The sequence below is a fragment of the Battus philenor genome, unplaced genomic scaffold (assembly GCF_028537555.1).
Source record: "Battus philenor isolate CCGP_79_NKW_IND1 unplaced genomic scaffold, ilBatPhil1.0.hap1 SCAF_9, whole genome shotgun sequence".
NCBI lineage: Eukaryota > Metazoa > Arthropoda > Insecta > Lepidoptera > Papilionidae > Battus > Battus philenor.
Genome location: NW_027181759.1, coordinates 5,354,095 through 5,374,284, shown reverse-complemented (window position 1 = coordinate 5,374,284; position 20,190 = coordinate 5,354,095). Strand labels below are relative to the sequence as shown.

Below are 20,190 nucleotides of genomic sequence, written 5' to 3'. Positions count from 1 at the left end.
TCATTATATTATTTTTAAACGGGTAATGGTTGAACTGATGTGACGTCACCCAGCGTAAACATGGACCGTATTCTATTATTGACAAATGCTATTTTCTCGACGGCATTCCCGATGGCTTCACTAGGTTTGTGGCAGCAGAACGCTGAAAGCACTTACCATAAAATTTAGCGGAGTAGAGATATCTTTTGTCCTATCGAGGCGGGTTAACAATTTTACGATTGTAACTAGCTTTTGCAACTACAACCTACAGAAATCTTGATTCAGGTTCATTTTAAACATAAGACTAAAAAAAGAAGTCTAAGATAGGTTAAGTAACATTATAAACAAAAATAAAATTAATTTCAGCGACACTCCACTTAATAAAATACCGTAAGACAAAATGCTATGAAAATATACGAGACGAGCCGTGCTAACTCTACAGTGTTTTAGTGCGTCATTGTGGCACAAAGGGCTTTTGCAAACTTTTTGAAACAAAAGCTTTTTGAAACTTCGGCTTGGGTTGTCACGATGTGTGTCGATAACGCCCGCTTAGTATTCCGATATCAAGACACCCAAAGGGCCGAAAATTATCTTACTTTTTTAATTGCAAAGATGGCGAGTGTTTTCGTTTGTTGAGAGATGGGCCCCTCGGGTACTTTTTATCTTAGGTTATGTTTAAGAAAATTATTGAGTTTTAGGAGCTAAATTACGTCATCGTCAACGACGCGTCAAAAAGGGGTACTCCCTAGAAATAAACAGAGCGCGCTACAAAACTTGTCGACATGTGATTGGCTGACGATTTTTATTGGATTTTATTGCTTCCAAGATCCTAACATTTCATTATTAAAAAGTAAGTTTGACTTTTTAAAGTCAAATTTGACTTTTGATTAGGAAGTGTCAACTCATTTAGTTTCTTAGCATTTAAGACCAAATTGATAATTTGGAAGCTATGAAGAGCACATAACAGAGCAATCTATATTTAAACTATATTTCGCTATAATTACTCCTATTACGCCATTTTAAAATCAAGTTTAGTATTATAACCATATATGATGTCGCTTATATGCTTCATGGATTTGGCATGAACTTCATGGAGCGTACACGATCGACTCAGGGAACTATTATATTAATAATAAAAATGGAGTTAAATGCGAAGTTTAATAAAAAGTCCTTCACTCTTTTTACGGAACTTTTTACGCGTTAGCTGCGGTTCGTTAATCTATGGCGTTGAGTAATCATAATCGATATATTAAAGCGAATACCGTCTGTGAATAGCTCTTCAACTTTAATTTCGTATTTCGAATGTAAATAATGTAGAGTATATGTTATACTGGTCATGTATACCATAAATACCAATGTGTTAATATTCCTGACGTGAAACCCAAAAAGAAAAAGTCTGCTAAGTACTAATAAGTTTTGACTTGAATGTAAGTTTGTTATGCTGAGGTTTGCCAAATGCTTTTACCTCGTCAGAGATAGGCGTGTGTCTGTTATAACAATTTTTATAATAGAGATTGCGCATTGTTAATTTTGGACTAAATGGTTGTTATCTGGAAATTTTCTTTAATCACAAGAACTTGTCAATATTATATTCTTTCTCGGATGCGGTCTGAAAATGATTATAATTGCTTAATATTAAAGTTGCCGATAACCAATGCGAATTACTCTATACTAAATAATTATGCATTTTGTTCAAAATAACAAACTGTTGATAGTGTTCTAGAATGTAATTCTATACGAAAAAATCTAATAGGCCTTGGTAAAACTAAAAAGACACAGTGTTTTTTTATTATACTTCCTTTATTTATCAATTATATAAGCATAATGTACTTAGGTAATATGTTTTTAAATAAAAAAAATGGAATTAAGTACATTTTTGTTGAATATTTTCAAAGATTAATCTTATATTTGTAACGACAAACACCTAAAATTGTTATAGTTAGATAGTCAAAACACTTATTTTAATAAATATCATTAAAATTATACATGACTTCTCGGTAACTTTGCTTAATATTATAAATACAAAGTGCAGTTCCGAAATTAATTTCTCAATAAATTACGTATAAAACGCATTACCAAAATATCGAACGCAGCAAACTTTGTGAATTGTTATCAAATGTGGCAGGTGAAAACTGACAGCCATTGGAAACTGTCAGTGGGGTCGTTAATGTGAAATAATATTGACATTTTATTTCATAACATATATTACGCATTAAAAGTCATTTGTTTTAAAAATGAAAATGTTATTAATTATTTTTAATCCAAGTTAAACGGATAATTTTTAGTATAACACGAAACACTTTAATAATAGTCACCTTGACTTGTTTTTAAGACAAAATAAAAATTATAATGTAGAACAAAAACAATATAATTAGGTTAAAGTGATGTTGCAGTCATCGACGGCTTTTTCGAATGGCTGGGCAATTGATACAACTGCGCCAGTTGACTTGACCGACTCGAAAGATAATGTAAGTATGTTAGCCCCCTGCAGAGTTGTTTTCGATAACAACCTCTTTTCTGACCTTATCTCTATAGGTCGACTCCTCAGTGTCGTGCGTCCTCAGTTATCAGAGCAAAGATCCTGCAACTGTCTCCAATGTGTCATCAATGTTTACTAAAGTATAAATAAGACTCAGTAAGTATTGTTCTTTTAAACAATTCTTCATATGTAATAACAGATCTATTGTCAATTTATAAAATGGAAGCTTATTGCCAGGTATGTTAATTCAATAAATTAACAACATATTTTATACTTGCTACCAAATATTTCAAAAGCACTTTAGTTAATATGTTACATAAATATGTTTTTACTAATATTTTACACTAAATTTACACCTTTTACACTAATTTTACACCAAAATGCTGTTTTGTGCTTTTGTATTTATTTTTATGAATTATTTTTTCATCAAAAATGGATAAATGGATATGGTTCATTTTGTTGAATTTTGCTTTAACAGCATTTACCTCTGTCTAGTCTAGTAAAATAAATAGTACAATGATCTGAAAGAGATGACTTTTTAAGGAACTATCAATTAGTTACTGCAATGATGTTTGTGACTGCAGCACTCTCCAACCAGCATTTTTCAAAGACAAAAAATCACCTCTTTTCTTAAATTCATTGCTTACTTTCAACCAGCAAAAGATTATTAATATTATACAAGCTTAATACTAAATATTGAAATGTATATTTTTAAAAACATTTTAAAATAATGAATGATAATTCTGGAAGTGTTTAATTTTTATTTTAATTTCAAACCACTTTTTAATAAACGGATTAATCATTCATAGTGTTTGTTATTTTGCATAGTCATTTTAGTCTTATCTTTGTTTAATTAACTGAAAATTTAGCCACATGTGTAAGATGAATAAATTTTTAAAATTATCACGCTTGTTATGTGTGTCATTCATATCAAGATATGTTGGCATATTATTTTACCTTTGATTCCATAATTTTAATTAATATAATGTTAAATGTAATACAACTGACATGATAATGAAACTGGTATATTTTTTAACCAAAAATGATGAAGATACAAATAACATGAATAGAAAAGTAACTTTAAACATAGCTGTATTTAACAAAAAACAAACACTGTAAAAATCTGTTACTAAATTACATAAAGCTATTCGACCCAATTTAAGAAAAATGTTCACAAAGCTAATAGCAATCCTATTTTTATTTCATTAGTATATTAGGTGAACAACTAGTTTATATGAGGCTAGTGTAGTATTTATTAAATTCTGATGTGGAATGTGAATATCTTTTACATAATGTTTAAGTACAAATTGTGTTTAAATTAGAGAATACCATCGCTTGGTGAACTACTGGACATACTACTTAATTTTTTCAAGTACTCAATATTTTTAATTATATTTGATACTGCTAAGAACTTTTAAAGCTTTGAACTTGGAAACTTAGAACAAAGAGGCAAATGTGGAAATTTAGCTTATTCATGTATTTATTATTTTTACATTTTGTGTAAGGGCAGACTTAAGAAATTGTCTACCAGAAACCTAAAGTGGTACATACATAAAAGTTAATCTTCATCCGCTCCATCAGTTTCTATATTAAAGAAAAAAATTGGAAAAAATATCATGCACAGTTTTACTGCACATGCTCTAGTTGTGATAAACCTTATCACATTTATTTGTTTATTTCAGAAAAAGAGTATGTTTAATAAGTAATTTCTTTTTTTACGACCTAGAATACTATAAATTTGTTGCTTCTGTCCCAGCGAGAATTCGGCAATTTTATAATTAACAATTGGAATAGCTTGTCCTGCGTTTTGATAAGAATCTAAATTGCTTTGTGTAAAAAAAAGAATTTATTTGTTAAGCGTAATTAAAGACGCAATTAGAATAATTTGTTTGCAATATACGTCATTTTATGTTTGCCTATTTACGTGCGTATACTAACATCAATCTGAGAGTGAATTTGCATCATGCTATGATAATAAATAAATTAGCGTTCATTATTAGATAAGGATATCGTTCGTAATCATCAGACCATTGACGTCCATTAAATATGTATTTCATTTATTTTCAAACATGTGTAGTATTTATATCAAATGTAGCTTTTAATATAATTATTTTCCGTACTTATACCCAATGTGTTGATATAATCAACTGTCAATGACATTTTGAACCTGTCATTTGCGACCACAGAACAAATTATAGAGAAGTCACAGTCATGTTGTTTACAGACTATTCAAGTATTAATAAATATGTATGCTTAAATATTATATATATATATATTCAAGCATATATATTTTCACAATGATTCTTACGTTAAGCAGAATTTTGCTCTTTTATGTTAGGGTTAAATCTAAAAAAAAAATTGTGCTTGTAATTGGTATACGGGCTTATTATGCTCTGTGAGTCTAGACTTAATATTCATTACCCCCTAGTTAGCACACGCACAGATAGCATTTATCAGCTGGGTTTGTTGAGCATGACCTTAGACCCGACTCACCCGTAGACTGATAGTGGCTGCTATATATTATCTAACGATATCGCTCGGTTTGAACTATAGTGGCCAGTTCGTGTTCTGTCGCCTATCTGTGTACTTCTCGTTATTTTAGACTTCAATTTTTTAAACTATATCCTGAATCTAATTTAGCATTTACATTTCTTGCCTTTTCCTAATGGCTAAATTTGATAATTACAATAATTTTCTTTCCCCTTGCTAAATAATTTGTGAGTGTAGAATAAAGACAGAACAGTCTCAGTGTTACAGTGGTGTCAGGTTTTTTTTAAAATTCTCACTGGCATCAGCATACATGCATTACTTTTCGAGCGAGCTCCTTCAAAAAATGACAATTTCTTTAAAATACCGCGTAAACCCAATCTATTATTCGGACTACTCGGATACGATTTAAATTCTTTGTTTAAATTATTTCAAACAAAGTCATACCTTTGTCATTGGTTGTATCATTTCGAATATTACAAATTCGGTGTCTATCCAAAAGATATTACCTGACGTTTATTCGAAAACCTAGTAGCAAAGGAAGTAACAAAATGGATATAGTTGCAAATGTAAGTTTTAATTTAAATACACTGTGTGTTGTCATGTGTAACTTTAGTTCAAAGTTTATCAGTCGAAATATTAAAATAATTGTATATAATAAATCTGTATGACTATTACATTGTTTCAGTACCATCCTGTCTTCAAGGCGTTCCTTGCGGGTTCGTTTTCAGGAACATTCAGTACTATACTGTTTCAACCTTTGGACTTGGTTAAGACGAGATTGCAAAATTCAAGTCAGCATGTTGTTGCGGCGACCGTCAAGTGAGTGCTCTTGTTTATCAATTCCGTTTAATTATGAACAACTTTGTATTGCCATGTACTATTATTATCGTAAGTCTTTGTTGTAGTCTTGTTCTGATTAATTTAATTTAAAAAAGTGTCTATTTTCACACACATCTTTGCAATAAAGTTATTTGGTAGTAGATAAGTGTTTCCCAAACTGGGGCCCACGCTCCACAGGGGAGCAATTTGAATTCGATGAAGAACTCGATATGGGTTTAACCCTTTTGCCCCGCGCCTTGCCCCCACGTACCAGTGAAATCTACAAATGCCATTAGGACAGCATTGCATGTCAGGTTAAAAAAAACTTTAGGGCAGTATTACAATGTATTTATAATTCATACCACTTCCCATTAAGTGTAAGGTTTCCTTTTCTTGTAAAAGGCGTCATCTATCGTTGAACCTTAAATGATTAAGTTTAGTGCTACCGAGACCGCTGTACCGCGCCTAAAGTCCGCTCTCAACGATTGTGGAAGCAATGCTCATTTTCTTTTTTTTTGGAACCTACCTCACCGCGTTTCTTAAGACGCGAAACAACAGTTTCGGCAGCTCTATTGTTGTTTTCCTTCTGTTACTTACATCATATGCTCGGGACTACTAAATGCAAAATCGTCATCTTATGGCGACTTGATTTTGTATGTTTTGTCATTTGTGATTTCTTAGTTTTAAAACAAATCACTGTTAGAGATTTTAAAATACTATCAAACTCAGTTATATTTATTGGGATGTTTTTGTTTCGAATTCGCTTTTGTTATGAATAAGGTATACAGGGTGATTGGTTACAATATAAAGCTTTGATGGGGTAAATGTATCGATGTTATTAGCAAAAATATTTAAACATTTTACACCCATTTCCAATTACCTAATATACTCTGAAATATGTTACATCATTTTTTTTCTATTGGAAAGGCCAATAACTTCTAGCAAAAGAAAGTACAGGAACGAATAATCCGAATTTTAAAATGCTTTTCTTTGCCGTATTATATTTGGATGAAGTGTCTCCTATACTAATTGTTAGCAAATCACTTTATACATGTATATTGTAAGTAATTAAGTTTTATTGTTACCCCAGCAACAGAATCCAGCCTGGTATGATAGCGATCTTTGCCAACATAGTCCGTCAAGAACATATCGCGGGACTATGGCGTGGTATGGTGCCCTCGATCGCCCGCTGTGTACCAGGAGTAGGCCTATATTTCTCATCACTACATTGGCTGAAGTCAAAGCTAGGAAAAGAGAACCTCGGGCCCATAGAAGCGGTGTCACTAGGAGTCCTGGCCAGGACTATGAGTGGAGTTACCTTAATTCCCATCACTGTTATTAAGACCAGGTACGATTTGTAATTATTATCACCATTATTTCTGCTGTACAATGTCTACGTCTAAACATAAGCCTCTCCTATAGATTTCACATTCAGCGTCTCTCTAGAAACTTATCAGCTTCGTCTCTTATAACTTTGTCTAGACGTTTTACATTGAGTTTGCCGGTCTGGACGTTTTACATTGAGTCGCGTTACATTCTGCGCGTTTTGTGATTTGCCCACTGCCACTCAGTGGGGAGACCAAAAAGGTCCTATATCCACCTTGTGAACCTAAAACATACAGGAAAATAAAAGATTTCCTAGTTTTGTTCTTTCCCATGCTTTTAAATATAATTAGATTATGACTAGGATTCCACATGCTAAACTAATTTTTAAAACGAAATAATTGTTCGCAAAAAAAAATTTTAATTATTTCTATGTTATATAACGACACGATATGATTTTTTTTTAATTGCTTAAAAGTTTTCTTACAAAATATTGCATTACTCGTAGATACGAATCAGGTGTATACAAGTACAACAGTTTAAGCGGGGCCTTAAGGGATATTTACAAGGCTGAGGGCGTTCGTGGACTAATTTGCGGCCTGGGACCGACTCTGGCAAGGGACGCACCATTCTCTGGCCTATATCTCATGTTCTACACACAAACAAAACAAGCAGTACCTAAAGGTAAGTTATTCCACAAACATTGTGAACGGTTATCGGTGTAAAAGCTTCAAAAAGTTTAATGAATGAAACATTGAATGTTGAATGAATGAAACATGGTACACTTAATTCGATAAATCAATAGTTTCAGAAATCATTAAAGCTTCACACAAATTTCCAATCACGCTGTAAAGTGATCGCTATGAGTCATAGCCTTTATATATACATATGTTAACATATGTTATCATGACATATGTTAACATATTAATTTTTTCTATTTGAAAGTGCCATGCCAATAATTTCTTCTTAGCCCTTACCTTACTCGATTCCTTACGACAAGGTTTTGCGGTTTTGGTAACAAACTATAATAGTTCTCTTAATATGCTAAGAAGACAAAGATTTTGTAGTAAGTATTATATTATTGTTTTCTTTTTCCTATAAACCAACGGCAATGTATGGAATGATTAAAAAAATAAAAAATATCATGCATAGGTAATGACCGCGGTAATTGGAAAATTATTATGCAAAATTTTGCATCATAAACGGATATTAATTTGTAGATGTTCTATAAAATTTTTAATATCGTGCCTTGTATTAAGTATTTTTTTGTTATTCTTTATTATTGGTTATAATTACTTTACGGTAGCCCAGCAGAGGACGGAGACTTTATCGATTCATACTTTGTGCATTAAATATTATAGTGTTGCCGCTGCTGGCAAACAAGTTTCCCACGGATGGGCAGCAGCGTCCTCTGCGTATCAAAATGCCACATTGTGATCATTAACCCGCCTGCCATGTGTGGCGATGGTATATCCCCCATAGATATCTTTGGGGGAGGTCAATGCCTTGCAGTGGGCGTCTATGGGCTGAAAGAACGACTACAGCCATTCGTTATTAAGATTCCATTTATATGAATTACAAAAAAAAATTAATCATTCTAATTGTCGTCTACTTTTCGATATTTTTAAAGCATTGTAATTTATTAAACAAAATGACAATGAATTTTTTAAAGTTTAATCTACGAAGCATGTATTAAAGATTATATTGGAGAGAAAAATGCTTGAGATTAGCATATCGATGATTTTCGCGTGATTATTAGAAATTATAACACTGTTAAGATATCATCATCATCATCATCTTTCGACATAGTAGATATAGAGATCAATGATGACTTATGAAAGTCACTACCTATTTTTAATGGTTAAGAAATATTTGCTAGACATTGGTCTGTATGATTACAAATCTTTTAATTCTTTTTCTTTCTTTCTCTGTTTCTTGATTCTTTCTGAGGCAAGTGCGATCCAAGTCAGTTTAATGTTTTTACCGTATTTATTATAAGTATATGTGCTGTATATGTGTGCATGTTTGGACATGTATATTTTGTTTATAAGTACACGTTCACTACACCGTTATTTATACTTCTACTGTTTCCATACTAAAGTTGTACAGAAGATTTTACCCCGTGTGATAAGACCGTCCATTGTACATTTTTCTTTACTATTAAGTGTACAATAAAAAATATTAATTGACTAACATATCACTTTATTATATTAGGATATAGGCAAATATAATTTATAAAAGGAAAAAAAATGGAAAATCGGTGTCAAAAGAGTAGCTATTGAGTTTTTTTGCCAGGTTTTTCTTGTTAAAATCAACATTCCGAACCAGACAATACTATATGGAGAAAATAACACTGGGTATAAAATATGTATTTGACGTATTATTCGAAGGTGCTTAGGAAATGATATTCGAAAGAAAAAATACTTCTTTCATTATTAATATACGGTTTAAAAAAACGGTTGCGGAAGTTTGTTTCGACAATTTGATTTGTAACTATAAACTGGATACTCTTTTTAATCTACGCTAAATATTTCCTGATATTAAATAATCTATTACGTGTTATGAATTGTATCGGTCGACCCTTTTTACGAAATCTTACAATATGGTTACTCATCAGCGTAATGTTATCGTGTGGTTTATATAATACGATATAAGAATCGATACATAACATAAACATTGATAATCAATAAATATAAATAATATAATGTTTCCTTATATTATTGCCGTTTTTAATTATGTGATAGGTTATAAGCGTGAAAGTTTTAAAGGCCATGTTTAGTTCATTTGTCATCTTTTACTCTATTTTAAATAACCCTATATGGAGTATTTACTCTTAAATATGTTACATTATTTTTTTATTTTATTCCCGATAAGCCAGTTATTTTTAAGTATAAAGTCTGCAGGGACAATTAATTAATTTTAATAAGTAGCGGTTCGAATTTTGAAAACAATATTTCTTACTCCGTCTTTGGATAGGATGTACCATATTATTATTAATATATTAAATCATACATTATATTAATTTACAGCAAATTCTACATATTCACCCCTTCAATTCCTTTATACATCAATAAACAATCATCATTTACATTGCGCAGTGAGGCAAACCTTATATTTTTATTTATATATCTATTAGCATGAATTAATGAAGCTGTAAGGGATTATCGCAGTTCTTTTCTTAGCGAAAATTAATTTATACGTACGTTAATCTGATCTCTGATAAAACAAGAAGAATATAAGTATCTTTTTATTAACAGAATTGCTTCAATCACCAAGCGCGGCCAGTGTAATCCACTTCTCGTGTGGAATTGTGGCTGGCATTGCCGCCTCCTTGGCGACAAATCCGGCCGATGTTCTTAAAACGAAGATGCAACTCTACCCGGAAAAGTTTCCGAACGCTTTCAGCGCGGCGGTGTACGTTCAACAGGTGAGATTTAAATAGTCATCTCATAATCAATATCCCAAAGAACCAAAACAAGTCGAAAACTATACTATACTAATGTATCAAGATTTTAGTTTATCATAAAAAAGACGAGTTGACTCTTCACACGTCAGAGCGCATTTGGAATCCTCGTATTTTTTAAGGATACCATTATAGAGAAACTATCATCATAATTTAAGCCGTAGGACATCAATTGCTAGACATAGGTCTTCCACATAGAACCGACGACATTTTAAAGGTCTGTTCACCATGTGAAACCTTCACTTCCGGACCATGGTCTTCTCTCTAAAACTTTAAGGTCCCAGCAGCAATCTATTTCGCGCGCTATGTGGCCTTCGATTGCTACCTCATCTTGCCAATCCGCTGGGCTGTTAGTTACTTTTGTTCGTCTACATATAACTTAATTCGTGATTCGATTTATTAAAGAAATCGCAAGTATTATCCTCTCAATGACTCGTTTCCGAGCCACCATTGAGGCCAAGAATGAATGACTATATTTAAATACCGTATTTCATCATAAAATTTTCATTCTACTTTATGTCAAATTTGTCGTTTTGACATTTATCTTATGACATTTACAATTATATAATAATAAAAAAATAACGGATAGACGGCAAAAAGTATTCTTCTGACTCATCAATTATTGGCAAAGCAGCTATGATCATCGGTATTTTATTTCTAAGTAATTTAAGGGCATTTCCTTGATGGCTTTCACTTGATACATGCGTTCATCTTAAAGTAACGCGTATCTTTAGTCATTCATTCATTCATTCATTTGAGCAACTAACGTCTTTATAGAGTCCTTTTCATTTGCTCATAACGTGGCCTCGTACTTTATATTAAAAAACATGTTAAAACGTGAAGGTTCAAGGATTAAGTGTTTAATAATACATTTAACATAGCTGGTCATACAACTCAATTTGTTTCAGAATACCCATTTAAAATTAATTGCACTGACAGATCTTATCTGGATCAAATCGAACTTTATATTCAGACTATTTATCATAGTAGTTAAAGATAGCATGTAATTAAGCGACAAAATTAAAAATTTAAAACGGGTTTCATATATAGAGTCGTCATTAAAATGGACAGCTTTGCAACATACGGTGCTTTTATAAGCCAATCGTAGATACCTAAACAATATATATTTATATTAAAATGTTTCTTATTATTATATAATAACGTATGTTTGTAATGCGAAACATTCTTATTTTAGCGCATACCATGTTTGCCTATAGTTGTGGCAACATTTAATATTCTTATAGATTGAATAGTACGAAATTACATTAAATATTGTATATACATGGTCAATCTGAAGATTGCTTTTTCGGTGTGTTGTTATTTTTATAATTATTATTATTATAGGGCTTCTACATTATATTTATTTGTTCATGATAATAACTTGATATAAAAATATGTCTAACCATGATCATCCTTTGGTCTTAGGCGTTATCTAACGTTTTCCTTTGCCTATTAATTTGTGAGATTCTTCTCTAGTTTAGATCTGCTTTTAATTATGCCTTCTCATCTAGTGAACCTTCTTCCGCGATTTCGCTTCTGATTGATTTAATTTTTCTTTTGATCTATTTAATTGTAATAAAAATCAAATATTCCACACGAAAAATTTTTGATTTACGACCATGACGGAGCTAGTGACAGGCGTCTGGGTTAAGCTCCACACAAGGTGGTCTGACGATATAGTTAAGGTAGTGTGAAGTACCTGGATGCGAGCAACGCAATACAGGTGATATGATGATGAATTGTATCCTTGATACAATTTAGGTACCAAAAGATTCTTTAGTTTTACTACATATTTAATATAAGAGGGTCACTCGTTTATGTATAGTTTGAGGGTAATTATATATCACTTGTATAAATAGTTAATTATAACAAAGCGAACAATGCTGCGCATTTAAATCACACGTTACCCGCGTGTGGTGCGAGGGTCATGTAAATACGTATTTTTTTTTAACAATTAATCGCTAATTATTCAACTGTCGGGCACATTAAGACCCAACTGGTAGAGTTTATCGTTCGTTTGAACAAAACTGTGAGTCGGCCAACAATAATGTTATCGCTCTGCGAACTTTGACAGGCACGGGTTACAAAATACTAACATATTTCTTGTCAGAATAGTTCGAATATTAAAACTTCGACTGATCCGCTTGTCAATCATTACAATGTATTGAGAATATCTGCATGTATACTAGATGCCAACAAATTTATTCTTTTGCAGTAACTACTCATTAATGTTTAAGCTGTAAAAATATTTCTAAAATAAAATAAAACAGCAGTGTAAGTCCGGCCATAGTGGCGATTTCACATCACATGCGGCTCTTTGAACGGTTGCTTTTGGCTCCGATTGTTCATCGAATTATTTTAATATTTATATATATATTACCTATGCCAGCGCCTGGAAAGTCGAAACAAATTACTGGTGTGAATAATATTATTATTCCACTATAAAACAAGCGAAATTTAAACACTGATCATAACTAACTAAACGGCATCTTAAGTATTATTAGGAGTGCTGTCATATACGTGTGCCATTATATCTAATTAATACACATATTTTTTACTTTTTTTTAAATAATTTCATATGGTTTTTGTAAAAAAAAAATATTCTTCTGCGTGTTCAATTGCGACTCGCAAAAAATTTTAAATGTTGAAAAAATTACTCGCATTATTAAAGAACTTACAGATAGCCGCTAGAGCTTTAAGTTTTAGGAGTGGAGATCACGGAAACGTTTACCTAAAAAGTGGACAGACGACCGTGTTATGGTCGTAAGTCACTATATGCCAGTCGCTTCCAAATGGTCATGTTGGAAATTTATGTGGAAGTCATGTCTAGCAGTAAACGACACCCAAGAGAAATAATGAAATATTCCTTTGTTCGAAAAATATTAAGTGTATCTTCAATTTTAGATATTAAATTTAGATAATCCAAGGGACAAAGTTTATGAATTAATATCACAGTTTATTGTTCTTAATCGCAAGATCACATTTTAAGGGTTAGAAAAAAAAAACTCAATCAAATTAACAACATTCATGGTATTTATTTTTCATGATTAAAAAAGGCAAAAAAAATTAGTTAAATAATTGATCACAAGTTTATTAAATAAAGAACAGATTTTAATAAATGATTTTATAATTAAACTTTTTTTTTTATACACATGGGTAGTAACAATAAAATACGATAATTCCATGATTCTAAATTTTCACAAAAGCTCCAAAACATTGCTTTTGTACAGTTAAAAAAAATCTGACAATTTCTGATGAAAACATCACAATTTGTTCTAAACCGTTTGGAAAAATTATGTTTTGAAAAGGATAGGAAATAACATTATATGCTCTGGATTCTTTATTTATTAAATAGTGAAATTTAATATGTGGAAAATACACAATTAATAATGAAAAATTCAAGTCTTACTTCTTCTGTATCCACCTCAAAACAAATACATGTTCCGTACAGTAAAAATGTATGAAATGCGCCATGTTTTGTTGCAACTTTGTTAATAATTTTCAATCATGGAAATATTATGATTTGCGTCCCAACCTAACGAGTGATGTAATTTAATGGTATTCTGTGATCATTATTTTTTTTAACAACAAGTTGAATTATCATATTTTGTTCTCACTCCAAATATTGTTTTTTTACAGACATATGGCGTTAAAGGATATTTTAAAGGTGCCGTACCAAGAATGTTACGCAGAACTCTCATGGCAGCTATGGCTTGGACGGTATTTGAAGAGATAACTCGATCTATTGGCTTAAAATGACGTCACAGCCAAACTCATTGTTAATGAGCATTATGGGGTAATACTGAGCTTAACATGTATGAAGAAGATCATATTCCTTATAAGGAATTTGCGTTTCATACACATATGTAATAAGTGTGAAAAAGGTTTATTGTTTTAGAATTTAATTATTCTGGATATATATATATATGCATTACATTTAGTCATTAGCCAATAGGTTGAGTTGCTATTTTTTATAAGATGTTTATCAATATGAGTTCCAAACTATGTTATATTGTTATAATTTTGTTAACTAAAATAAAGAATAGAAAAAAATACGCTTTTTAATTGACTGAAATTGCTTAGTAACAAAACTTTATACATATTTACATAAGTAAAATTAATAAAATTTGTCTAATAAATCCAATATCATATAAATTCTACACCTTCATATTTCAAATTTTCTATAAATGTATCCGGCATTAATACAGTTCCGTCAACTTTAAATGCAGTAATGTATGTTGCCGTCTTTCCCTCAAACTCTGTAGTTTTTAAAGCTACTATTGCTTCGTCTTTTGAACCAGGAATAAACTTGAATGAAGAGAAACCATGCTTCGGCTGCAGTTTTGTAACCTAAAATATCAACAAATTATTTATTTATATCAGATAGGCATGGAAACAGCAAAGCTTAATATATAAGTTTACATTGATTTTGAATAAGATAGTACAAAATTAAATGATTGATTGACTATAGTAGTTGTACACATCCCTGGTCATAATCATGCTAGCCTTTATCTAAACTTTATTAAATGAATAAAACATAGAAATGAACAGCCTATGCTACATGAATTATAGACAAGAATGTATAATTTTGTTTCAGTGATACTATAGAAAAAAAAATTGAACTTATAGGAGACAATCTACAACAACTTTAAGTAAATCCTTAAAGTAGTTCTTGCTAAGAATTGTTGGAAACGTCTATGAGTTACTAATGGAGAAATATCATAATTCATGTAGGTTCCAGTATGTGGTCCCACTCTTACTAGCATGTACAGTTAACCACTAGACTCTCCCATTCTTATTCCGAGATTTTTTAATACAATACAATCTTTGATTATCATTAGTTAAAGCATTTGTATTTCTTTAGAACGCAATAGTTATATTAAAAAAAAAAAACAAGCACTGTGACAATTGGAAAGATAATTTTTCTTACTTATTATTGTATGATGTTAGATAAGCAATTGTAAAAAAAAGGTAGCAAAGTTCAATGGCTCCTTAGACTTGGGCCGTTATTACAATTTCAACAGATTGGGAGGTCGCCGATGTCTTAGATCGCTTAAGTGGACACTCCGGAGAGTGACTAGGCTCAAGGGCTCCCAGGAGTGCACCTCGACTTGAATTGTCAGTCGTCAATAATACTTGTTTAGCACTCAGAGTCAAAGGCAACTGAGAGGCTTAAACCTCGACAGTGTTGGTTGCTGTTGCCTGGCTAATATCATTACTACTACTTCAGAAACCGTTAGCGCTGGAAGATGAAGTGGTGGACGAAATTAGTTAAAATTAGCTTGAAAATGATCATTCATAAATATGTTGCTAAATAATAGGTGGACACAATTTTTTATTACATAATATTACTATTATGTTATAATAAACACACAATTACAGTTATCACAGCAGAAAGTCTTGATTTGTATAAAAAATATGTATTACCTGTACAGCGTCAATGTTCTTAAAATTGCTGTCTGCAGTTATTAAATAATTGCAACCCTTAACTTCATCTTTTGTCTCATTATATGGTTCATGACTACACCGTCTAGGCAAAAAATGCCACTTCTGTACTATGGATGACCATACGGCTGACTCATGTATCATATAACCTGGCCAACTTATTCCAATTGAACTTCTTACAGCCTTGTACTCGTTAACCCAACTTAAATGTTGTACCTAAAATGTAATGATAAGAATAATTATTTTGTTAAAGTTGCTATTTTGTTTTAATAAAAATCTTAAAGATATTACATATTTAAATACATTGAAGGTCATATTGAATTTTATAAAATTTTGGTAAACTTGGTATAAAATATCATACTGTAGCTGTCCAACAACTTTAGACATTGGATCAAGTTAAACAAATCTACACATGCATGCGAAAGCAAATAAAAGTATGTAATGAAATTTGTACTGAATCGAATCAATTATATACTTTATTATTTGTTTGTCCAATAATCTTTACTGTACATTTTATCTATTGTTTTGAAATTATTTAATATTGTACTTAAAAAGGGTAATTTAATAGTACACAAGACAGAAAGTTATATATAGTTATAATAATTAAAAAAGTACATTGTTTTATCATTCAAGGCATTTTTTCATAGGCTTGTAAGAACATACAATTTTCTATAAAGATAGGCAACTTTCAAGAATATTAGATGACGGCCTGTTAGAAATTTAAGGAGATTTCCGCCCAGGAGTCAACATCCTATGGCTAAAATAATAATTATGAATGATCAATTGGAAATAGAAGAATAAGTGGCAGAGATAGTTTAGTATCATCATACTCAAAATGACGTAGATATATTGATGTAGACCACCTTCCTTGGTTCCTAATCTTTTCTTTGTAATGCCCCGCCTTTCTACTTAAATTCTTACGCCCTTCTATGTAACAACAAGTTTTTTTTTATTTTGAATTGCTCCACTTAAGATTCAAATTACCTCCATGTGGGGCGTGGGCCTGACATTGGGAAACACTGATTTAGACATTTAAATCAAGTATGGCTATTAGATGGAAGTAGTAGTACATTAATTTATTCATAAAACACACAAACACCTGACACATATATTATTTTTCAAACTTCAAAACTATATTTGAAAAAAAAAATATCAGAATTTTTCCTTTCCTAGTGTTAGATAAATATTTTTATCAAATTTGTGGTATTTTCATACTAACAATGTGTTAACAATAAAACTAACAAAGTATTCAAATATATAATACCTCCCCATTTATGTTGATAGCTTTTACCCACATTGGATCATAGCTTTGAAATTCACCACTAGCAGTTGTCCATTCTTTGCCCATTGAACCAACATATAGAATGTCATCTTTGACTGTTGCCCACTCCGACTTGAAGCCTTTTTCTACATGTCCATTTCCATCAGACAATATAACCCAGGGTACCATTTTGTTGTTGACAATTTCAAACACCTGGAATTAACAACTCTAGATTAGTTGATATTAGGAGAGAAGTTGATTTTATGAGTTGATCTTGTACACATATGTATTTTCATCATGAAAATTCACTGTCAATTCGCCACGTGCGGTTACAGTTGTCTTGCCTTTACCTTGCCTGCCCCTCAAGCCTTCTTTAATTTTTATCTTCTTTATTAAATTTGTATATGCATAGTATACTAAGGATAATCTGTATCTTTTTATAATTCATGATAAGCATCTGTAGTTTAGTGCAGAAAAATTACAGCTGGAGGTACTTGGCTGTTGTATTGGTGGGTAACTTTGTCATGCCTTATACAAACTCGCACATAGGAAACATGCCATGGACAAGAGGAAGAGCCTTTAAAGCTTGTCCATGACATTTATTCATCTTCTCGGTTATACAGTTATTAGGTAAATTTTGCTAGAAGTATATATAGGCAATATATGACCTTGTGTGTAGGTGACAAATATAATAAATGTTATTGTGAGGCTGATAATTTTATTAAACTATGTGTTGACATTAGAGATTTAATAACACTAGGTATGCTTTCTAACATGTGTTACATCGGTTCCGATTTGATTATGATGATAGGTGTTAAGAAATTGGTATTGTGTTTAATCCTGCTTACTATTCTATTATTGGCATTTAAAAAAAGTCTTTACTTGTTCAGTCTTTATTCTTCCATTGTTTTATTAGATTGACATGAGCTTGGCTATATCAAACTTATAACATGTTATTTGCATGCTTAATAATTCAGTCTTCATCTCAAAGTTTAGATGAAAAACTATGCATACTTTAGGAAATATCTTTTGCTTTTATAAGTTGAATAAAATATTTAAATTACTTCACTTCGTTCTTATGTATTTTACACCCATAATTGTAATTCTAACCCTATGCTACAACCTAAATTTCATATGAAAGTTAATTTACAAAACTAAGCAATAACATTAAAAATCCCTCACCAATTTTGCAAGTTCTTTTAGTGGGTATAATTTCATAGAATTCATTGAGTCATTTTTATTCTATTCTATGCAGTTTTTATAAACAAAACAAACCATCAGTCAGTTGTGAGCTATTCTCAGATTAGGTAGCATTTGGGATCTTTGTAGTTTTTTGTTGAAGGATGTCATTATAGGTGAAATGAATCTGTTCCTAGTTTCTATCAAATTAAGGTGGATGGCTTGACACACATAAGCAATAGCTAATAAAATAAATGCTTCTAACAGGATAACTTTAGTATATATTTATGTTTATGCTAATTCTATAAAAATATAACTCACCATCCCTGATCGGTCATCAAAAGTAAGTAATCTCCCATCATATATTATGAGTTCAGAAAGTTCCATCCCTCTACCCTTGTGAGAAAATGTAGATGAGAGCAGAGTTGTCTGTGTGTCCCATTTTACAGAAACAGATTGTTTCACAGTGTCATAAATTAAAAGTCCTTTTTTAAAATAACTATTATATGTGTACTCTTTAGATTTACTTCTAGAGTTAGTGTCTAAATCAGCGACTATCGCTATTCTGTAAGTTATAGTATCACCAGATTTCATTGGTGGAGTAAATGGATAAGTTGCATTGTAAGTTCTCGCGACGTTTGTCCACTTATGTGTGGTGTGGATTTGGCTGCTAGTCCACCAATTGTAGTAAAATAAAATTAATAAAAATAATCCGACTAGTCCAACAAGAAAGACGAATTGAGGTTGTATTCTTACTGCATTACCAACCCTGTACGTGGCAGGTGTACGGAGGGCCTTCCGCCAGTCACGAAGGGTACCTTTCATTTTACGATCCTCTAATTCGTAATAGTCATACATAACGTAAAGTATCTTAATTCATTATTGTTATATTTCACTCAAATGTCGCGAAACTAAGAGACTAACAACAACTAGTAGATGAAACATGTACTGATGAATTTTGACTGATAAGAGTCATTTGTTTTGAGTCAAATCCGGTGTGCGAACCATTGATATGAAACATTTTGGAAATAATCTTTAAGTCACTAAGAATTCTTTAAAGGAACTGACGTCTGACGATAAATGACTTGACACATGGTACTTAATTTTTTTTGTTATATCTACACCACAAGCAAGGAAGGAAATTAAGTTTCTTTAGAAGACGATAAGTTTAATTAAATACTGAGTTATATTTTCATAATTCTTAAAAAAATATTTACCGTATAATTATATAACATAAAATGTATCACGTCTTTTATATTTTATGAGAACTAGTCAATTGAATAGATGGTTAAAACAAAAAATACTTTATTTTGGTATAAACAAATTAAAATTTAAAAGATTTTATACAATAAATTACTTTTTGCAAAATCGACATAAGAACAATAATATAATACTTAAAATTTTTATAGTCTATATAATGACAGTTGATAGTGGCAAAAGGCGGTAAATTTAAAAATCTTGGTGTGTCTCAAAGTATAACGCGATAAACATTTTATTAACGAATTAACACACCTTAAAGAATAATATAAGAATACACACAAATTATTTTAACAAAATCTAATAACTTTAAAAAAAATATATTATTTAAGTATTTTTCGTTTAAGAAAATGAGCACCTAATTAAAATATTGTTTAACTAGTGATGGGTACAATAATAATATTTTACCTTTGTAATTTACGATTCATCGTATATTACACGTTTTAATCCATGGAACATTACTTTTCCGTTAATACTATAATAAAGGAGATGATA

At 31.2% G+C, this 20,190-nt stretch overlaps 2 protein-coding genes across 3 annotated transcripts; one reads left to right on the top strand and one right to left on the bottom strand.

Annotated features, from left to right (window-relative positions):
- The first annotated feature begins 2,133 nt into the window (after positions 1-2,133).
- Positions 2,134-14,550, top strand: LOC137932506 (mitochondrial glycine transporter-like). 2 transcript variants are annotated; one of them, XM_068776153.1, is made up of 6 exons: positions 2,134-2,447; positions 5,634-5,767; positions 6,858-7,115; positions 7,599-7,774; positions 10,348-10,517; positions 14,193-14,550. In XM_068776153.1, exons 1-6 carry the CDS (start codon positions 2,364-2,366, stop codon positions 14,310-14,312), a joined length of 942 nt encoding a protein of 313 aa, XP_068632254.1. In that variant the 5' UTR covers positions 2,134-2,363; the 3' UTR covers positions 14,313-14,550. The 2 variants fall into 2 exon arrangements, with proteins under 2 accessions (XP_068632254.1, XP_068632255.1); XM_068776154.1 differs by lacking the exon at positions 2,134-2,447 and adding an exon at positions 5,006-5,514.
- Positions 13,719-19,507, bottom strand: LOC137932505 (soluble calcium-activated nucleotidase 1). The gene is made up of 4 exons (XM_068776152.1): positions 18,760-19,507; positions 17,263-17,472; positions 15,981-16,214; positions 13,719-14,903 (listed from the first exon to the last, which is right to left on the bottom strand). Exons 1-4 carry the CDS (start codon positions 19,294-19,296, stop codon positions 14,700-14,702), a joined length of 1,185 nt encoding a protein of 394 aa, XP_068632253.1. The 5' UTR covers positions 19,297-19,507; the 3' UTR covers positions 13,719-14,699.
- Between the last annotated feature and the right edge of the window lie 683 nt (positions 19,508-20,190).